Below are 23,116 nucleotides of genomic sequence, written 5' to 3' on the forward strand. Positions count from 1 at the left end.
GACAGGACAGATGAAGACATGAAAGGGGAGAGAGAGAGAGAGAGGGGGGAATGACATGCAGCAAAGGGCCGCAGGTCGGAGTCAAACCCGGGCCCGCTGCGTCGAGGAGTAAACCTCTATATATGGGCGTACGCTACCAACTGAGCTATCCGGGCGCCCACACAACCACACTTTAAAGGATTCAAACCACCCCTTTAAGCAATTAAAAAAGGTGAATATTGCGTAATAATCCTTGAAAGCAGGGTTGACGCCAAAGTATACACACACACACACACACAGAGGTGCTGCTCTGAGACTGGAGCATGACATGTATCAGGTATTGTTGTTTCTCACAGAGTAACAAGTATTGCGTTGCAGTGTAGGAGTTTGGAATGGCAGCAGTTTGAAAGGAGGGATCGTTCAACAGACGTTCTGTAAAGTTGCCTGTCATGTTGCTGGAATGCACCCCGTGAGAAAGAAAAGAGAAAAAACAGAAAGCAAAGCAAAAGTACTGTACACTCTAAAAAGTCATGCTATTATTACATCTGGTGATATTCTACAAAGTGAAAAGTGGTGTCTGATACGTCTTCTTTCTCTGTGCCGTAGAGATCCATTGTTAATAAAAAACACCAATGAGCCACACATTTTTTTAGTTTAGTTCAGTTTATTAAAAAAAAATATGATGCACTGGGTGACATGTTCCTTCATTACCATGAACACACACACTGTAGTTTATTTTATTATTATTATTTTATTTTGACTCAATCCCACACACACACACCGTCATGCCACAAATACTTCCTGGAGCACCAAATGTGGAATAATCCACCGATAAAAATAGTCCCCCAAGAATTCACCTTTTTCCTCCTGTGACCAGATGTTTTCAGAAAATACTTTCTTTTTTTTTTTTTTTAATATGAAGTTATTTAAGCTTTTTTTCAAATCCTCAAAAATAAAGTAAGCTAAAGTTATCTACTTATAACAAGTAAAAAATCGTCATTACAGTGAGATCTTTCAACCTGTTTCAATACAACTATAACTTTTTCAAGATTTTTATTTAGAAGTGTAATTGTTCTTCCCTGTTCTGTCTTGTTTCAAGATACTGACACTCATTTCCATTTAAGGCTTGAAACACCAAATACATTATAATTGTCATAAACACAATGCTAAAGGGGCACGAAGCCAAAAACATCAAATCTTCGGAGCTTATAATAACCCGCAATCACGCAGGCACACATGAGAAATGCACTTCCCAAGTGTAGTCCAAATACATGTAAAGCTCCAATGATTGGGATATATTGGATGCTTGTTGAAATAATATCACTTGCTTTGAGAAAACAAGACTTTGAGTGCTCAATAATCGTCAAAACTGCAGACTTCATAAGAGGGACATTTTTTGCAGTGTAAGATGGAAAGAGTTCAGGGACATTTGTGTGTTCTTCAGCAAGCGCCGAGACAACTGAAACAAACAGGGAAAAGACATACTGTAGAGAGGGAGAGAGAGGGAGAGAGAGAGAGACGTACTGTAGAGAGGGAGAGAGAGAGAGACGTACTGTAGCGAGAGAGGGAGAGAGACATACTGTAGAGAGAGAGAGAGAGAGAGAGAGAGAGAGAGACGTACTGTAGAGAGGGAGAGAGAGGGAGAGAGAGAAGAGACGTACTGTAGAGAGGGAGAGAGAGAGAGACGTACTGTAGAGAGAGAGGGAGAGAGACATACTGTAGAGAGAGAGAGAGAGAGAGAGACGTACTGTAGAGAGAGAGAGAGGGAGAGAGACGTACTGTAGAGAGAGACGTACTGTAGAGAGAGAGAGATGGAGAGAGACGTACTGTAGAGAGAGACGTACTGTAGAGAGAGAGAGATGGAGAGAGACGTACTGTAGAGAGAGACGTACTGTAGAGAGAGAGAGATGGAGAGAGAGAGACGTACTGTAGAGAGAGAGGGAGAGAGACATACTGTAGAGAGAGAGAGAGAGAGAGAGAGAGACGTACTGTAGAGAGAGGGAGAGAGACGTACTGGAGAGAGAGAGAGAGAGAGAGAGAGAGACGGAGAGAGAGAGAGAAAGACACGTACTGTAGAGAGAGAGGGAGAGACATACTGTAGAGAGAGAGAGAGAGAGACGTACTGTAGAGAGAGGGAGAGAGACGTACTGGAGAGAGAGAGAGAGACGGAGAGAGACGGAGAGAGAGAGAGACGTACTGTAGAGAGAGACGTACTGGAGAGAGAGAGAGAGACGAAGAGAGACGGAGAGAGAGAGAGAGACGTACTGTAAGAGAGAGAGGGAGACGGAGAGAGAGAGAGAGAGAGAGAGAGACGTACTATAGAGAGAGAGAGAGGGAGAGAGAGAGAGAGAGAGAGACGTACTGTAGAGAGAGAGGGAGAGAGAGAGAGAGAGAGAGAGAGACGGAGAGAGAAAGAGACAGAGAGAGAGAGAGACGAGAGAGAGAGAGAGAGAGAGAGAGAGAGGGAGACGGAGAGAGAGAGAGAGAGAGAGAGACGTACTGTAGAGAGAGAGAGAGAGAGAGAGGGAGACGGAGAGAGAGAGACACAGAGAGAGAGAGAGACGGAGAGAGAGAGAGACAGAGAGAGAGAGGGAGACGGAGAGAGAGAGAGAGAGACGTACTGTAGAGAGAGAGAGAGAGGGAGAGAGAGAGGGAATAAAATAGTTCTGGTGATAGCGTGACGCGGTTTTGATGTGGAAGAGCTGCTGAAAAATCTGAGCGCAGCCCAAAAAAACAGTGTGAGCTGCAGAAATGATGAGGAGCATGTGGTGCGACACGAGCGATCCAACTCGCTAATGAGAGCACACAGGCAGACGTCATAAGACACACACACACACACACACACACACACACACACACACACACCGAGGCTGACAAGTACAGACAGAGTTCGCAGGTAGACACAGATACTAAAAACATCAATAGAGACAAACACACAACCTCCTCCATCTTCACTTAATCTCTCTCTCTCTATCTCTGTCTGTCTGTCTCTGTCTTTTTCTTTCTTTCTTTCTTTCTGTGTCTCTCCAGCTAACGGCTACATCAGTGCCAGGGCCTCCCCAGGCCTCCTCTCCGTCTCCAATGGCAACAGCCTGGGGAAAGTAGTCCCGGCTAAGTCTCCGCCTCCGCACAGCCCTCAGATGGTCAACAGCCGCAAGCCGGACCTGAGGGTCATCACCTCGCAGAGTGGCAAGAGCCTCATGCAGCTGGTGAGTGGAGAGCACAACTACGGCAGCCATGATGGGTCCTAAACCCACAGGGAACCAGGGTTGTTATACTAAACTAAAACGAGAATGAGCAATGACAAATATTCTTCGTAAACGGAAACTAAGTAAAAACCACAACCTCACTAAACTGAAACTATAATGCCAGCTTAACCCTTGTGTTGTCTTCCCGTCCACTATACAACTTGAAGCTGTTTTGAGGTTTCTGTGGCTTTTTTTCTGCCCTTTTATTCACTACCTCCGGATATACCACTAACATCAACTTATTCCCATTAGTTGTACACTTTTTTTTTTTTAATTCATGGTCAATAAACCTCATTTATACGAAATTATACCTCATTTTTGAGTTAAAAAAAAAGCTCAAATTTTGAATTATTTTGACAAGTAGTTAGGATTGAGTGGATAATCATGATAAACAGACGGTCAAAGTTTAGTCAGGATACTGTTTAGAAAACCATTCCATAGTTTTTTCAAATGCTGTAACATTTAGTAAAACACCCCAAATTCTATGAAAGTAGACATCTGATCCTTATTTTTCCTTGAGAAGAGCGTTGTATGAGGCAATTTGCTTGAAAGAAACCCAAATTTTCTGATGTAGAAACGGGTCAAATTTGACCCGAGGACAACAGGAGGGTCAAAAAAAATAATGAAAATAAAAATGAATGTAAATCATTTCAGTTTTTTGAGCGATAATATATCACTAATGAACAAAGGCGACTGCATGAATTTCCGTCAACTCTCGTGACATTGAACCACAGAAATTGAACGGATTTTACGTGAGATGCTGTAATTGCTTTACATCGGACACTAAAGCAGCGCTAAGATCTAAATCTATCTCCAGATTTCAAACGCTTCCTATCACCAAACGTCAGTGCATTTGAATCTGTCTAAATGTAGTGTAAAGCAAGGTTAAAGGACAAAATAGCACCACACTTCCACGGTAGCATAATGAGGGTCCCTACATGTAAACCGAAGCATTGAGAACTTTGTAAGTGTACAGACAGTTTATTAAAAAGATAGATTATAGAGACAGTACCGTTCACGTATACAGGCGGGCGGCATCTTGGGAAAACGCCGTGCTTGAGCAATGTTACTGGTTACTGGTTACACGGCGTTGTGCCGGATTTGTCCTTTAACTGCACTAAGAGGTCACATATCCATCCGACAAATCCGCCCGGACTTCTTGGAGATGTTTGAGAAACATTTCACATCTTATTTCTATATGGTAGTAATGTGGGGAAAAAAAAAAAATATATATATATATATATATATGGAATATTGCATCTGAATCCAATCTTTCTCCGTCACTCAGCCATCGATCTGTTTGGCTGCATTTTGACTTTATAGTCCATAGATTAAACTTTTAAAGTCGAGTGTGCAACACAGCTTGAAAACTCGAATCCCTATAAATGTAAAAGTACCTATATACTATAAACAATACATTATTCTTCATGAATAACATTTTTTTTTTTTTTTTTTGAATACAGCATTCATACAAATCCAAATACAACAACAACATTTTTTATCATAGAATTCTAATTTTCCAAATCTGTCTTATAAGACACTCACTCTCTTATCAAACACTCTTGCCAATTCAACAGTCCACTCTTCAACGCTTCTGGACTAAACTTTAGATTAATATATGTATGTTCATATTTCACTGCAGTTGTTGCAGAACCATAACCGTCCTCTGTTTTTTTACCCTCCCCCCCTCCTCCTCAATCCCCCCCCCCCACCGCGCAGACAGAGGAAGAGCTGGAGTTGGTGAGTGAGGTGAATAGACTCGTAGACTTTTTTTAGCCTGGTGGATGTGCTGTGGAACTCTGTGTGATCTCACCAAGCATGAGCGTGACACCGCCGGCATCCCATCACGGTTGACTCACAGGCGCCGCTGCTGTGGCGAGAGTAGTAGAAGAAGAAGAGCAGTCAGAGCACCCGGTGAACTCGGAGCAACAGACGTACGGTGGACCAATCAGCTGGCTGCACCGGTTCCTAGGGGGGGTTAGGACTGTATGCAGGCCGAGTCCCATCGCAGGTGTAGACCACGAGGACATGAGACTTGACTCGGACCCAACTGCTTTTTTGACTTGCTTGACACTTGACTCCCAAACAACTTGTTTCAAGTTACATCCTCGCAAAGTTCCAGAACAATACAGAATAATAAGACAGGCAGGCCTTGCATATTGATTTGTTCTTCTTTTGAAAGGACTTGGTCTCAATTATGCAGACATTGTTGCAGATTTTAAAGCATCACTCAGACCAGATGTAGCTTGACTCGCAATTTGCTTTTGTAGACTTGAAGGAATAATTTAAGGAATCATTTTTGGGAAATGCACTTACTTGCATTCTTGCAGAGAAGATTGATTCCACTCTCATGTCTGTAGGTTCACTATGAAGCTACCATCCAGCAAGACTGGAAACAAGGTTGAACAGCTAGCCTGGCTCTGTCTGAAGGAAACAAAATCCGCTGAAAAACACCTCTACAGCTCACTCATTAACACATTATGTCTCGGTAGTTTAATCTGTACAAGAACCAAAGTGTAAAAAACAGCTATGTGCCAAATTATTTCTTGGCTGGGACTAGTTTCATGATTAGTGCACAGACATGTGAGTGATAATTATCTTATCTAACTCTCGTATGGAAGCAAATAAGAGACAAAGTAACAGCCACTGAATAATTAATGTTGTAATATTGAATTCGTTTCATTGAATTTTTTTTTTTTTGAAATTTTTTAATTGAAATGAATCAAGAAATTTCTAATTTCCATTTTGAAGATGTGAATTCAGAGCATATGCATTCAGACATATAGTTTTCAAAGTCAAATATTTCAATATTAAGTATTCAGTGGCTATTACAATTCAAATACATGTGTCTCTTATTTGCTTCCACACTGTTGGCAAGAAAGAAAATAAGTGCAATTCCTAAAATCCTAAAAAAAACTATGACTTTGACTTTCTTACTTACTTACAAAAACAGCTCTCAGTAGCATAAATGCATTTTAGACACGAGTGGCTTTAGTGGGAATCAGTCCTCATCCCTTTTAAAAGAGCCAAAAAAACACATTCAAAATGTTGCATTTTGTGACCTAAAACATATCAGATATGTACTTATTTTTTAAAAGCAAAGCGACACAACTTGTGTGCGATTTATAATGTGCCGGTACAATAGAGCTTAAAGTGACATTTGTGCGGCACAAACGGTCTATAGAGGGAATATTGAAGGAACCGGAGCAGCCAGCCGACTCTCCGCTGTGTGTGCAAGCTGCTCAGCATGTGCATGTTTGAGTGTCGATGCTCGGAGAATCAGAGTGAAGAAAGATCACGGAGTCTCCAACCTGGAACACAGACGGACATGTTGGAGTCCAACACGCTGACCCCTTCACTCACACACACACACACACACACACACACACACATGCTGACATGCGTGTATGCATATTTCTTTGCATAAACACACACATACACACATACATACACACATGCTGACATCCGTGTATGCATATTTCTTTGCATAAACACACAGACACACCTATGCTGCCATCCGTGTATGCATATTTCTCTGCATACACACACACACTCACGCATGCATGTGTGCATGCATATTTCTCTGCATAAACACACACCTCAAAATAAACACCTCACGTTGTGTATTCATTCCTCGCATAACTCTCTGCAAACATTAACACATACACACACACACACACACTTTTTCAAACACAAACGCACTCATCCCCACTCGTCTCTCGTCTGTCAGCCTTGTCGATGCATGCGTTCCTGTCGGCATGATTCTCCAGCACGGCCGACGCCTCTCATAACACCTCTCACCGTGACGCCACATAACACAAGCGCCCAGCCCGGGCGACAGCGTTGCCGTGCCAACGCCGCCTTTGAGATGGGAGACACTTCTCATCTTGCACGCAGATGTTGAAGTGTCATCGAAAAAAAAAAAAAAAAAAAAAAAAAAAAAAGTTTAAACGGCTCGGAGAGAAGTGAGGTGCTTGGATTTTTTTCTTACAGGGAGCAGAAACACTTTTGACCGTGGAACGATGCATACAAACATCTTCCACTGGCCTGCACAGGCACAGTGACGTGATCTGATTGTTCGTTATGTCAGTCTCTAGTTAGAACTGCTCTGGGGGGTTTGTTTTAGAATCTTTTTCTTTTATTTAGTCTGCCAATAAAAACTTCAAACGTGGCAGGAAAACTGTGGGCGGAACGTTAATGAGAGTTGCTGCACTTTCAGCTCCGTAAAGCAGAGGGTTCAATTCAATCACAGCGTAATGTTTCTGTTTTATAATTCAACTGAAAGTAGAACAAGCTGTGTTTATAGTCACATATTTCGGTAGTAATAGTGTAATTAAATTGTGCTCAGTCACATTGCAGGGTCTCTGCAGCCACTCTGCTCTACAGTGGAAAGCACATGCTAACCATTATCATTATTGCTGTTGAGAATGGATGACGTCACGTGCCGTGGACTCCTGCACTCGGCCCATAAAAGGAGATAAAGACCAGGGCCCGAATTTATCAAACCGCTGGGAATTACTCACAAGAGCACTGCTAAGAATTGACTTAAGAGTTAAACAATTCTTGGCTCAAAGCTGCGCTCAAGAGTTAGTTATCAAGCATCTCAGTTGTAATTTAAGTAAAGTGTAGAACTATATCTTAAGTGTCATTTCACGACACTTTGCTGTGCCACAAACAGGATTTGGGATGACGACATAGGCATGGACCAGTCACTGAATAGATTTCCAAGAATATTCTCAGATACATTCACGTTGAGTGGTGAAATTCCTAAGAGGAGTTTACATTCAACACACATTTGACAATGAAGGATTTTCAAGAGAATACATTATGATATACACATTGGAGATGAAAGATAAACACGTTTTCCACCATGTGTTACTTACAAATTTTAACATATATTGTATGCCTGCTCTGTCCAAACGGTTGATTAACTGTTCATCGTCAAACATTTCAAAAACATTCTTCCTTTCCTGAAGGATTGGCGCACGTCTCTGTCTCCTCAGTGCTATCAGCACAAGCCCTTACTGGCAACTCCTAACCACTGGAGAGACCTCTCCAGCTGTCTTAAAGGTCATTGCATGAAAATGTCACTTTATGAGGTTTTTTAACATTAATATGAGTTCCCCCAGCCTGCCTATGGTCCCCCAGTGTCTAGAAATGGTGATAGGTGTAAACTGAGCCCTGGGTATCCTGCTCTGCCTTTGAGAAAATGAAAGCTCAGATGGGCCAATCTGGAATCTTCCCTTTATGATGTCATAAAGAGCAAGGTTACCTCCCCTTTTTCCTGCTTTGCCCGCCCAGAGAATTTGGCCCACCCATGAGAAAGAGAGAGACATCATGGCTTGCAAACGAGCGAAGCATGGCAGTTGGTCAAGGCCACACCCCCACCCTCCACCTTGCCCCCCCCCTCTCTCCTCCTCAATAGCATTTACAGCTACAGACACAGAGATGGCACATCCTAAGGAGAGCTCATTGTGGGACTGGCTCTAGTGGCTGTAATTCTGCACCAAGGCTGAATTTTGGGAAAGTGACTTCAGATACAGTATTAGGGGACCACTAAGGTCTCTATAAAAGAGACTTCAGATACAGTATTAGGGGACCACTAAGGTCTATATAAAAGAGACTTCAGATACAGTATTAGGGGACCACTAAGGTCTCTATAAAAGAGACTTCAGATACAGTATTAGGGGACCACTAAGGTCTATATAAAAGTGACTTCAGATACAGTATTAGGGGACCACTAAGGTCTATATAAAAGAGACTTCAGATACAGTATTAGGGGACCACTAAGGTCTATATAAAAGAGACTTCAGATACAGTATTAGGGGACCACTAAGGTCTATATAAAAGAAACTTCAGATACAGTATTAGGGGACCACTAAGGCCTATATAAAAGCATCCAAAAAGCAGCATGTCATAGGACCTTTAAATAAATGGGAGAGTAACAGTGATTCTTAGCTTTAAGAAATCTGATAACTTGCTTTTATACTTGTTATACTAGTTTGATAGTAGGAGTACATTTCATGAATTCTCAGCACTTAAGACTAAATTTGCACTTTGAGAAGCTTATTAAATGTGACAGTAAACTGAATATCTTTGAGTTGTGGACAAAACTAGACATTTTAGGACTTCATCTTGGGCTTTGGGAAACACTGATGGACATTCTTTTCACCATTTTCTGACATTTTATAGACCAAACTACTCTAACTACTACTAAAAAACTAATCCATTGATCCAGAAAATAATCAACAGATGAATCAACCATGAAAATAGTCGTTAGATGCAGCCCTACTCGTCAGTCAGTGGGAGCCTCTGGCCACCGCAGCAGTAATCACCTCTTCCACTTCCCGTGTCTCAATGTCTTAACTTCCTCCATCCATCTCTTTGTCTTCCCAGAATGCTCAGCGGCTAGGTGGCTCCCAGGTGGTGCAGTCGCTCACCACGCCAGTGGTCTCCGTGGCAACACCCAGTCTCCTGGCGCCCTTCTCCGGCATGCAGACGGCCTACAACACTGGTAGGGGACAGCTCAAACTCAATCTGTGTGTTTACATCAGGGCGGGAAAAGCAACACTGCATCCACTAGGGGTGGGGGAAACTGATACAGCATAGTATCACGATATCTTCTGTGGCAATACTGTATCTATACATAGATGCCAAGTATTGATCTTTTATTATATAAATTGCACATGTTAAAGCTATAGTGCGTAGTTTTTGTCTCCCCCATGAGGAATTCTAAGTCATGACAACAACACTGTCGGCGCATCCACATGATACAAGCCTTCCGTGATCGCACACCACCCCCACCCCCATCGTTTGGGTTTTTTCCGATACCGGTGCTAAAACGATACTTTTAAAACAGTGCAGGTGCCTGAATCGATACTTAAAAAATAGGGGAATAGGGTATTTTACAATAACTTTGAATGCACCACGAGGCTTACTAGTTTCAAGTGAACGCACCGTCTGTGTTGTTTTTCCAACAACGGCGGCTGCAGACTGCTGTACGTCCCGCTGTTGGAATCCTCTACAGAGAAATACAGTCACGCTTTAGACCGTTTAGCTGTCAGCATTTTAACCGTGCTTACTCCAGCTGCTAGCTAACAGTAGGCTAACGTTAACTAGCGCTGTTAACTAGCATCACGTGCAGCGATGCTCCTGTTGCCTCTAACGTTTGTTTCAGAGCATCAGAGAGCAGCGCAAAAGGCATTTAAATGAGGCACCGAAATCTGTGTTGCAATTCGGTCCGGTAGATGCCGGCCGTTTAGGCACCAGTGCCGTATTAGCACCGGGTTTCGGTACCCAACCCTACTGACCTCCAAAAGGAGACAGTCCTGAAACAAAACATTCCCTTATCATACAGCTAGATTCCCTGAGTCTACGGAGGCACAAAGTTGAAGTACTCCTCTGCCTGGAAAGGTTATGAGGTTATGCTGTACACTGACCTGAATGAGACCTGGGGTACTTGCATAGCATGTGTTTGTAAGCTGGGAATTCCACTACAGCACATAAGAATTGAAGTTGTTGGGACTAGAATAAAAAAAAAAAAAATGCTGGTTTTAATGCATAATTTAAAGTTTGAAGAAAAAAGGGCGATATATATCGATTTTATATGTTTACAATCGCAATAATATCGTATTGTGATGATATCGTTAAGTGGGGCCTGAATAATAATTAAACAACCGTACAAGATAAAACGTGAAGCCAAGTATGAGATATAAGTCTGCATTATGTCATGCGTCCACTGTTGTTGGGGGATCGATCGATAAAGCATATTATCACGATATTTTCTGTATCGATACACAAACGCCAAGTATCGATCTTTTATATATAATATAAAAATTGCACGAGGATTTAACTTTTTGGTACTAGAATAAAAACAAATAGCTTTGAAGTGAGATAATCAGAGTATCAATGTATCAATGCATCTTTTTAGTTAAAACATATTTTGACGTTTTACTTTGAAGCCCTGATTTGGAAGTTGGAAAAAAGGTAATGAATTGCGATACATCGCATAATATCGCAGTATGTTTAAAACCGCAATAATATCGTGGGGCCTCTGGTGATTCCCACCAGGACTGAATAATAATTAAACAAACATTAAAGATAAAACATGAAGCCAAGTATGAGCTATAAGTCTGCATTATGTCATTAATATCTTCGAGTGTCATGTAGAAAACCTCGCAGTGTGATGCCACAAACCACTATGAATATTCACTTTGTTCATTGTGTGTGCAAGCTTCTGGAAGGATTCCACTTCAAAGGTCTCCATTAATATGGATTAGCTCTGATTAATATTAATGCAGCAGAAAGTTGTATGATGTAAAAACAATCCCCCTCTCCACCTTCTTTTTCTCTTCCTTTCTCTCCCTCCGTGCCTTTTATCTCAGAGTACCAGCTGACGAGCGCGGATCTCACGGCGCTCCAGACGTTCACACCACCGGGGCTGGTGCCTGGCAACATGGCTGCCTGGCAACAGCAACCCACAGTCTCCCAGCAACAGCAGCAACAGCAGCAGCAGCAGCAGCAGCAGCAACAGTCCCAGCAGCTGAGCCTGGCGTCGCTCAGTAACTTGGTGTAAGCCACTTTTTTCTTCATTTAACAAAGTCATAGATTAGATGCATTTCCTGACCTGTCACCTTTTTCTTTTAACCGTAGGCCTGTAACAATTGTTATATAATTGTCTAATCGCAATTTTTTTTTTGCCTAATTGCGTTTTATTTTTTGTTTAACCGCAGTTAACTGCAAACTTTAACTAAGGTCCGGAAGACCATATAATACTGTAGACTCTAAGAAATATCTGTGTATTAACAGTATGCTTGTATATTTTAACAGAAATTGTCCGTACAACGTGATTCACATTATGTGTTTTTGTTTTTTACATTTTGAATTGCACAATTTGGGCTCTGACAACTTTTGTCGGCCACAGAGGTTTTGGGAGATTAAAGAAGTTTACGCTGTCGCTTTTTTTCAAAGTTTTTGATGCTTTTTTTGACATTTTGGGCGTTTTTGCCGTTTTCTAAAACTTTTTCCAGCGTTTATCGCTTTTTCTGGCATTTTTTTGACACCTTATACGCTGTTTTTTCGCTTTTTCGACATTTTGGAAGTTTTTTTTCAACGTTTTCAGAAATTTACTAGCTGAGCAGCTGAGAGAATTTTAATTTCGGTTTTTAATTACGGTACAAAGTCCGGGTAATGAGCTGCCAGAACTTTTTCTGTTATTTTACAGAATTCATTCTTAGTGTACTATTGTCAATTTTATGTTAATCTAAGAACAAAATACAATATGTTAGGACAATTAGAGGCGTGGTTTTCATAGGTTGTGTACCTGTGTTGTTACAATATCTGGGTCACATGACAGTGATATAAACCAAAGATAAATAATAAAAAAGTAATAAATACTTTTTTTTTTTATTATTTGACTGAAAGGAACAATTATATTGTTATTCGCAATTATTTCTGAGACAATTACTTGTACAGCAAAAATTTGGAATTGTTACAGGCCTAAACATCGGACAACATTTTTTTTATCCGCGCCGTGCAGGTCAGCCGTGACACACAAACACATGAAACACTCGAAGGCACCTCTCCTGTACGGAGCTGCATCAGCCCAGCTGCGGTTGATTCATCTTTGCGGTGACCTAGATACTCCCACTCCCCCCACCCCCCCACACTCAGCTCTGACTCCCACTGGAGTCCCACTCTGATTTAGCTCCTTTAGGTCTGGTTGCGAGGCTAGGCTGCTAGCTGTGTTATCCGGCATGCAGACTCTCAGGATTTGACACTCTATAAGCTGGACTGGCTCACGTCCTCGAAAGAAGAAGTTTGTTCTTGTTTGGCCAACTAGTTAATGATGGCGAGGATGTGATGTCAGTTATCGAACAAACACCTTACAGCAGAGATGTTCAACAGGGGGTCCTCAGAGGATTAAGTGCACGGGGGGCTAGGGCTGGGTACCGAATTCAATACTTTTTAGACACTGACTGAATTGCCTCTAAAGTATGAAGTATCGAAAAATGCCTCGTCATTCAGTACCCAGTTTCAATACCTAAGGAGTAAATCTCATCAGAGTCAGTGAGCCAATAAGCACGCAGCATCCTTCTACCAAGATCTAATAATGTTGCTGATTGGCTGTCTAACGTAACACGTTGTAGAAACAGGGATGGGGGTCACGTAGTAGGAGCTGCCTAATTATTTTTTAGAAAACAATTTTTTTGAAAGTTTATTTTTTCAAAAATTAAAATATGTCTGTAAAAATATACATATATTATTCAACATTTTAATAGTAAAGCTAAATTGGCCTTTTTGTGAAAAAAACAACACATTAAAGATAAGCTTACTATAGGCGCGGTAGCCACTATGATAACCATACCGTCCAGCTTATTTATTCACTGTGCCTTCCACATGTATGTTTAACATTAAAACATGATATTTGAATAATATATAATGTATTATATCTATTTGTTTTCAACCATCAGGACAAGTTTGACATGCAACTTCATTTTATATAATATATGTACTGTAGTAGGGGGTCCTTACTCCATCTCTCTTTCAGCTTAGAGGTCCTCGGCCTAAAAACCGTTGAAGACCCCTGCCTTACAGGATGCGTTCAGGACAACTTCATGTCGCTGGTTATTTAAAGTGTCCCTCTTGTCCCGGTCACAGCAACCTGTTCAATCAAAAGAAACATTTTCGACAAAAACATTTTTTTTTTTTTTTTTTTAATCTGTCTGGAGGCGCAAAGCATATCTGAGCCTTATAATGAAGGTAACACAGTCTATTAAGTCCAAATTAGCCTATCAACATTACTAATAGGTTTAAATGAGCATTCATTAATAAGGTGATGTTTGTTTTGGCATTTTTATGACAGTCTTTGCAGAGATGGGAAAAAATGTAGAGGACAAGGCGCCAACAATCTTGTACAGACTTTTCTGCAGTGTAGACTAGTTTTTGCCTTTATTTTTTCTTCCTTATATAATTATAACTCACTCCTATCAGTGTTTTTGTAATAACGTTCGTTCAGTGATTAAGTCCTTGTCAATGAGGTGTTTACATTATTTTGTCTACTCTCTGTCAGATCACATCGAAAATGTTTTCAAATGTTGACGTCTCCAAAGCTAACCTGGCCTGAGCCCTACAGTGTGTGGGTGGCTCATGTGTGCCATTAGCGCTGAGTCTTTGCGTGAGCGGTCTGGCTGTGCTAGGCTAACCTGTAGATGGGGGAGCGGCTTGTAACTGCCTCTTGTTTTGTCCTCCCTCCCTCCCCCTCCCCCTCCCCCCTTTTTCTCCACAGCATGTGGGGTGCAGAGAAACAGAATGCAGAGATGGTTAACTGCATCTCCAATTTTGCTGCTAACCTGAGGTGAATGTCATGATAGCATCTGTTACGCAGCGCTGCCTTTTTTTTTTATCTGTCAAGTTATCCTACTGCTCGCAGGCTCAGTTATGAGACCAAATAACTGAATAACCCAAAAGAAATTACAGAATAGATGCAATTACACGACAAACATGATACCAAAGCTTCTTTTCTTTCCATTTGTATGTTAAAATGTGATGCCTGTTGTTGCTTTGCTGTGTCTCTGTACTTCATTACCAGTGGTGGAATGGAACTAAGTACATTCACTCAAGTACTGTACTTAAGTACAAATTGAAGATACTCGTACTTAACTTGAGTATTTTCTTCTTATGCCAATTTCTACTTCTACTCCGCTGCATTTCAGAGAGAAATATTGTACTTTTTACTCCACTACATTCCTCTGACAGCTTTAGTTACTTTACAAATGAAGATTTTTGCACACAAAATCAATCAATTAATCATATAGCACTTTGCATACATATAAATGCAGTACAAAGTGCTTTATACAATAACTTTACATTACATGTCAGTTAGCTGACTTCTTATCCAAAGCGACTTACAATTGCTATATATCGGAGGATGCACACCTCTGGAGCAACTAGGGGTTAAGTGTCCTGCTCAGGGACACATTGGTTGATGTAACAGATATACACACATAACCCAATATCCCTCCCCCCCCAGCCCCATTCACCCACCCACCCACCCCTAAATCGACAAAAATGAATTCATTAAAAACAGGAACCGAGCTCAACCGAGCTGAGGAAACAACGGAGGCATGACACTTAAAAACCAAAAGATACTTAAATATATAAATAAATAAACAAAATATAATAAATAAAAGCTCTGTGGCTGATAAGTACGTAACCTGTAGATTGTTAACAACAATCCATAAAATACATATGCATAAATAAGTAGAATTAAAAACAGCTAATAAAAAACAAAAACACATAAAACACGTAGTTTTTTAATTTTAACACGCCTTTAATTTTTGAACAGACAGCTAGGTGAGAAAGGGGAGAGAGAGGGGGGGAAGACATGCAGAAAATTGACACCGGTCTGATTGGAACCCTGGACCTCTCATTATATGTGCGCCTGCTCTACCACTGAGCCAACCCGGCCACTAAAATACGATTTTTTATTATAAATGAAACTAACTAACAATATAACGGCCTACAAGTCCAGCTGAACTGATTAGACCATTAAACACATAACTGTTGGATCCTTTCCAGTTTCTAAAATGTGAGGTTTTTCTGCATTGAGCATTTTTGGTTTTAATACATTTTCCTGATGATACTTTTACTTAAGTAACTTTTTTCAATGCAGGACTTTTACTCCTAACGGAGTATTTTTACAGTGTGGTGTTAGTATGTTTACTTAAGTAAAGGATCTGATCTTCCATCACTGTTCATTGCTCCTTCGGTTGTCGTCAAGGCTCCAGATTATCACTGTACTAGTCTTCATGCCACCTAGAAGCTTAGATCTGAAGCTCTTTGGAAGTGTCATGAACAAAAGGGGAAGACGCCGTAGTGTGACAGTAGCAGTGCCTCGCTAGCTTCTCCGATGAAAGGAGTCTCTGGGGCGCTGCTTTCAGAAGCAAACAGCGGCCCAGTGCACAGCTGTGCACCACTGACACGCTCACCGCATTAAAATTTTACTTTTCCGCCACTTAGCTGTCACTGTCAGCTGACAGCGTGACATAAGACTTCAATTCCTCAGACACATGTAGGCCTCTAAACCTACACTGGCACGACTAAAAAGAATAATTTAGATGTAGCTTAGCTGTCAAAGCCGGTTATTAAGATAGATAACATTAAATGAAATGGAGTTTGGAGTTTGATAATCAGTTAATAGTCTGTAACGCTCTTGGGTCTGCTCTAATTCGGGCAATGTTTGATAGCTTTGCCCACTGAAATAAGCGTTTAAAATTCGACAGCCCTCTCAATGCTGTGATGCTTTTGTTCAGAACAATCTCAGCTACTAATGTGTCTTTGCATAAAGTTCATTTAAGAGACTGTACAGCTGTTCAGATTCTCCATCACAAATGAGAAAATTAAAGATGACAGAAATGTGTTAAAAAAAGACACTTGGAATAATGCGAGCTGTCAGCAGTGAGACTGTTATTTGTTTCTCTGTCTGACAAGCTGGAAATTGTCCATGAAAACATGATAATGGCTTGTTTGTTATTGTATACAACAGCTGTGACTCTGGGGGGTTGAGCATCTTTAAAAAAAAAAAAACAGTATATAGTTAACACTTTTATAGACGTATCACCTTGTAAATGTTAACAAATGGCCGTCCAGATTGTAAGAAATCGTTCAGCAAACAGATCTGTGAAACCGCTCAGAGACGGAAGAAGCAGCCAGCACTCAGAAGAGTGAAATAATCCAACTAATGTTTCTCTACTCGGGACACAAAAGAGAATAATTTTATGCATATAAGGTATACATTTAGGACACACCATGGGCTCTGGGAACTTGTCATCAGCACTTTTTGCTTTTTGCTGACATAATATTGACCAAAAACATAATCGATAATCTGTAAATGAATCAAATGGTGATAAACAAGGGTTAGTTTCAGCCCTGGTTATAAGTATTAGAAGATTTGATTCAGATTGTCAATCATGCTTTAAAATAGCCAAGACGGGAGCGTGCCTATGTTTCCACATTTCTAAGATTTTTCTTAAAATTAGGCCCTATGTTCCCACAGTTCCCACATTTCTAAGATTTTTTTCCAAAATTAGGCCCTATGTTCCCACATTTCCTTTTTCATAAATTTGTATCAGATTGTATCCCCCTTACCCTAACCCTAAACAAATGTTGTGGGAGGATAGGGCTTAAATTGAAGGGAAATGTAGGAACACAAGACCTAATTTTAAAAATGTCCTAGAAATGTGGGAACATAGGGCTGACCCCACCAAGACATAGCCAAAACATAATCAAAAAATAATCTGTAAATGAATCAATGATGATAAAAACAATCAGGTGCAGCCCTAGTTCTAAGTTTTAGAAGATGTTAAAGCTGTGCTTTAAAATAGCCAAGACCTTCCTTGAAACATTTGGAACAATAATCATGATTCCACTGAATGAGCAGGATTTCATTTGATCCGCTCTGAGTTTGACAGCAGAATCAACAGCAGGCAGGTTTTCCTGTGCTGTGTGTGGGATCAGAATGACAGAATCGCTGTCACTGAAAACAAGTGAGCACCGCAGAAATGTGGGAAGCTTTCCCAGCACACCAAACTGTTCTTTCGGCAGAACGGAGCGGGGGGGGGAGGGGGGAATCGTGGCGTCCTAGGACCTGCATGAGCAGACGTGGGCGCCCAGACTGCTCCGGCTTGTTTTTGATTTCATCATAGCGCGGCCTCGCAGCGAGCAAACAAAGCTCTTCCAATCAAACAGTGAATGACGGTTTGGCTGTGAGCCTCGCCTTCGCTGTCGCCCACAATTGAACTCGCCACGGGCTCCACAAAGGAAATGATTTCTGGCAACTTACCCTCTCCCAGCCCCCCTTTTTTTTTTTTTTAATCATTCCTCTTCCACTACTTCCTGCTTATTTCCTACTCTTTTGTCAGACTCGGTTAAATTCAGTGTACACCTGTTGACTCCCGTCTTCCCCCCTCACTCCCCAATCTAAATGTTAATGTCACGGCTGCCACCTAAACCAGCTCCCTGCAGAGCCTCGCTTTCAGACTGTTGGCCTGTTTATATAGAATTGCTCTGTTTGATTCCTCGCTGAGTCGATGTGTTTTCAGCAGACAGGGCCTCCATTGGGGACCAGCAGGAAATAAACACAACAACTTCAGACCGGGGTCTGAAATTTTTGCTTGCCCGAAGTCAATTTTTACTGGCCCCTATACAAATTGTTTTAGTTTTTCGGAAAAAAAACTTTTTTTAAACATCAAGTGTAAAAAATAAATGGCGAAAAAGAGTCATTAAATGTAAAAAAAAAAAAAAAAAAACTTTTTTAAGTCAAAAGCAGAAAAAAACGTAGAAAGAAATGTCAAAAACCAAAATGTCGCAAAAAAAAAAAAAAAAAAAGAAGTAAAAAGCATTCAGCATCCCAAATAGCACATTTCAATAAAATCATTCAACAAGCGTTCTCCGACAGGGGCAAGACAACAATGACGTCATTTATGATACGATGATGCTCCAACGGGCAGATGGGTTGTTACAGTTATTAGCCCGACGTGGCGTTTTACTTGCCCCGGGCCATCGGGCAACCCTTATTGTTGAACCCTGCTTTAGAGGTTTTCTGCTAGTGCATCGTTGTTGTTTTGTCCATTTAATCCATCCATGTGCGTTATCTACAAATCTATCAGTATGGAGCAGACTGAGTGGATGAAATGTTGTATTGGTGGCCGAAGTCTTCTCACTTTGTCCTTGTTTTACGTCCATAAAAACACATTTTTTCTGTCTGTCTCTCTCACACTGTCTCTCCCCTCCCTCTCTCAGCTGTTGTTTAAGAGGAAGAAAGTTTTCAGACAGTGCACACATTGCTAAATTGCTTACAGGACACAGGGTTTTGTCGGCAAGGCACAATGCACACATGCTATCAGAGGCTGTGCAGTTAAACCTCCCCAGAGGAATCAGTGTTTCCCCAGACTACAGATTAAAAACCAGCAGCGGCTTCATTAGGCATCCTGCTACCTGGAGGATAGTTTTTCTTTAGCACCCAACATATAATATGTATAGTCGTTACAGTGTAGGATGGTCGCAGGCTACTTTGTTCCACGTTAAAAAGCAAAATATCAGACTTTGCATGCAGCTATGAAGACCTGGGTGTTAAAAAATGTTTGCTTGGCAGTACCAAGCCAATATCTGACGTCAGATGGTCCCAACATATCGATTCTTACAGACAAATGATAACTGCATTTACTACGAATTCTCAAATAAAAGACAAGACATAAAGCCCTGGGGGGGGGGAGTGGGATCTCCAATAATGGCTGTCAATGTAAATTCTGCATTCTTGCATTCTACAAATTATTGCAAAGAATTTCACCCTAAATTCACCGGTCAAACAAGAGCAACTGTGTCTCTAAGAGCCTGTCCGAAATACAGTATTTGAGAATTTACAGTTTATTCCTTTAATGACTGCACTGAGGATTCCTATTTCCCTTTAGGAAAAGCCAATGATTTCAACTGTATTTGAGCTGACTGTAAGAATGCATTGCGTGTGGAAGGTTGTCAAATTTGTGTCAGCACAGGTTTTACCACTTCCTGCCGTTCCTCTACTCTGCCTCTAACAACATGTCAGTGTGACTGAAGCAGCTGCTGAGCTGCTTTTATTTTGTAGTAACCATGTCTGGACTGACCATGACTGGCCTCCGTCCCACTGTTTCCCAGCTGTTGTAGCTTTTTTTTTCTTCTTTTTTTTTTAAACTTGCTTGTCTCTTTTTTTCCCCCACCTCCCTCCACAGCTTGGCCTCTCAGTCCAACTTGCTCTTTGGCAGGGAGGACGGCCTCTGCTGGTACTGTACTCTCTACACTTCAGCCACACAGCTACAGCACGCTGCGTTCCCAAAATATCTGCTGCACAGAGGAACCTCAGCACAGTTTCCAAAAGTTTTAACCGCAAAGTTCGCTACTGAAATGATGAGATGTAAAAAGATGAATCATGGATGAGTCCAATGGGGACAATTAGTAGCAGTAGGGCTGCTTGATTATGGAAAATCCTAATCAAATTATTTTGGTCTATAATGAAATCACGGATCATTTTACACCATTACTCATTGACTTTTACTTACTTTTACTAACTCATTGACAGTGAAAACACCTTAAACTGTGAAATTTCCCTTACTTTTCCCATTGAACTTTTTGAATTCCCCTTCAGAACACAAGACAAAATAAATTTACTTGCAAAATGTTATATGCTTGTGCTCTGTGATCGCTTTTTCGAATTTAATAGTTAAAGGATTGTCAATTTTGAAGCAGGAGAAGCTGGAAAATCTTTACTTTTGTATGGGACGAGGTCCAAAAACACTGGATCCTAAATTTCCCACGATGCAACAATGGCATCTTTTCATTAGACCCTCCCCACCTAGTATAACTTTATACCCCAGTTTGTAATGGGGGCTTTCTGTTATACATACAGCTGTTTTCACAGGATGAGGATGTGTAAAATTGATGGATTGCCCCTTTAAATATGCAAAAATAAAAACACAACTAATTACAGTCTTAACTGCAAACAGCACTGCCATTTGTCAAACTCAGTAACAGAGTTAATTATGTACAACAGATTGTTGTGGAAATGATTACTTCAGTAAATCTGCCCGTTTTGAATTTAATTTAAAGTTATTGTGCATCTTGTTGGTCCTCGGAGAAGCAGAGCATTTTGGGAAACACGGTTGTACTGTATCTCACACACCGCACTGTAACCAAGTGTCTGCTTCTGGCTGTGCTCGCTGTGTTGTTAGTGCTCGGGGGTAGCCTGCCGCTCTCGCCTTCATCACTGTCACCGGCCCGCTGACTCTGCCGTTTTCTCGCCATAGCAACGGTGCCCCTGTGGCACCGACATCCATCTACCTGCGCCGGCCTGCACAGGTTTGATAAAGTGCGTACGGGCGATAGACGTAGGGAGCCTCGCCACCGCCGAGGGATTTGTGTGTGTGTGTGTGTGTGTGTGTGTGTGTGTGAGAGAGAGTATAGGAGGCAAGCAGCATTTCTATGTAAGACAGCAAGTTTGAGTGAGTTTAAGTGTGTGTGTGTCAGAATTGGAGCAAGACAGCGAGCACATTTGAGTGCCGCAGACCCAGATCGCCCGGAGCAGTGCTATCTTAAATTCCCCTCTCAGTCTGCCAGTAATTGAGGGAATATTAGAGATACAGGGCTGCAGATGGCTCATGATATGACATATTAGAACACACCCGAGGGGCGAAACACAGTAATTGGGAGCTTCAAATGCAGATCGACCGTGTCGAGCTGGGGGAGAAAGAGAGAGAGAGAGAGAGAGAAAACGAGCACGATCCGAAAAATCCTGCCGACACCGTCAAAGGAGTGAGCCACAGTGCCGCGTCAACAGCCGGGTGTCAGCCTCAGTGACAGGTTAGTCTCAGCCTCCAGCCAGCAAAGCAGGAGGAGGAGGAGGAGGCGGAGGCGGAGTGTGAGGGTGAGGGTGAGGGTGAGGGTGAGGGTGGAGGGGCTGATCAAAGAGTCGTGGCAGGTAGAAGCACAGACACCGGCATCGACGTAAGCTTTTTGGCACGACTTTGTCCCGAGCATCTTCAGGCACGTGCACTGGAACATGTTTAGAGCGTCCTCCCCGAGAAACGCTCCCATAGGTCGTTTGTTTAAGCAGCAATTATGACTTATTATGAATTATGAGTTAAGTTTGTAGCAGCGGTGCCCTCTAGTGGTCGTAGAAATTATGAAGGGAGCAAAGCAGGAAGTGATCTGACAAGGTATAACGGCATCAAGTTCCACGTAAGAAGGGAAGAAAGTTGGAGGGGTGGATGGGTCAAACAAACAGACCTTTCACCCATGAGACCATCATTCATGTCCTGTTTGAAAATAAAAGTAAACAGAAATAAAGAGTTAAGTTGTTGGAAGTGGACAGGAAGTTAAGTAACATTGGATTTTAACCCAAACCATGATGTTTTTCTAATCTTAACCAAATAGTTTTGGTGCCTAAACATAACCAAACTGCAACCGTTTCACAATGTTAACAAGAGTTACGTTCTCTGGTTTAGAAATGAGGACGGAAAACGCTCCTGTGGGTCGTATTGGGACAATAAACAACTTATATCGTCGTATGGTTTGGAGGACTTGTTGGAAATGCTGGAGTGTGTTCTCCTTCACACCATGATCATATTTCTAATAATTATACATGCACATATTGCAGATGTCAGTGTTGGGACTGTGGTCAGTCGGAAATGTAGGCCTATAACGATATTTAATGAGATGGCAACAGTCTTTGGAGATTTGACATTTTCTTTAAAATGTCAAATTTTCCCCAAAGTCTAGACACTGGTGGTGGCTGAATAAGTCCGTGCCAGACAGACAACAGCCCTGCTTCGAAAAAACGCAGCTCGCTCATTCATTTCAATGAGACCAATGTTGACGCACCAGTGTTCCTGAAGCAGACACACACATCGTCATCCTGCAAAAACGTTGAACCAAGCTCAACCTTTGCCACAACCCTTTGCAATGTCATCCAGCAATGCACCGCTTTGGCCAGTTAAATATGTAAGAAAAAACACACACACATTCCTGATAGATTATTTGTAACGTTTACAGCATTATTCTTTTTTATTTTTTTTACTTGAAAGTCATCGATGTATTCATCAAATTGGCATTCCTGTGTCATATTTCATAGTCTCATCGGTATGGAACGCAGGCCGTTGGTATTTTGTTGTCTAAACGCTGCCTATAGGTGGAACATGGCAACAGCCTTTTGAAAGCATCATCTTTTATTATTATCATCAAATCCACATTGGGCTCCTCGTCTTTAAAAGTAAAGCAGAGGAATCACTAACTCTCATGGATTCATTTTTATACTCAGGTTAGCTGGCTGATACTAATTAGACAGCTCCATGTTTTTGTCA

At 41.5% G+C, this 23,116-nt stretch overlaps 1 protein-coding gene across 10 annotated transcripts in view; it reads left to right on the forward strand.

The window, feature by feature from the left end:
* mef2d (myocyte enhancer factor 2d) overlaps positions 1–23,116 on the forward strand; it is a 135,160-nt gene that overhangs the window by 110,378 nt on the left and 1,666 nt on the right. For 4 of the 10 annotated variants that reach the window (XM_031319170.2, XM_031319190.2, XM_031319183.2 and 1 more), the window contains exons 7-12: positions 3,010–3,188; positions 4,947–4,976; positions 9,624–9,741; positions 11,612–11,798; positions 14,515–14,583; positions 19,994–20,044. In XM_031319170.2, the coding sequence (XP_031175030.1) occupies positions 3,010–3,188; positions 4,947–4,976; positions 9,624–9,741; positions 11,612–11,798; positions 14,515–14,583; positions 19,994–20,044 (634 nt within the window). The remainder of the gene's footprint in view (positions 1–3,009; positions 3,189–4,946; positions 4,977–9,623; positions 9,742–11,611; positions 11,799–14,514; positions 14,584–19,993; positions 20,045–23,116) is intronic. The other 6 variants (XM_031319202.2, XM_036006028.1, XM_031319196.2 and 3 more) reach the window with 5 other exon arrangements.

Source organism: Sander lucioperca, chromosome 10 (assembly GCF_008315115.2).
Source record: "Sander lucioperca isolate FBNREF2018 chromosome 10, SLUC_FBN_1.2, whole genome shotgun sequence".
NCBI classification, from domain to species: domain Eukaryota; kingdom Metazoa; phylum Chordata; class Actinopteri; order Perciformes; family Percidae; genus Sander; species Sander lucioperca.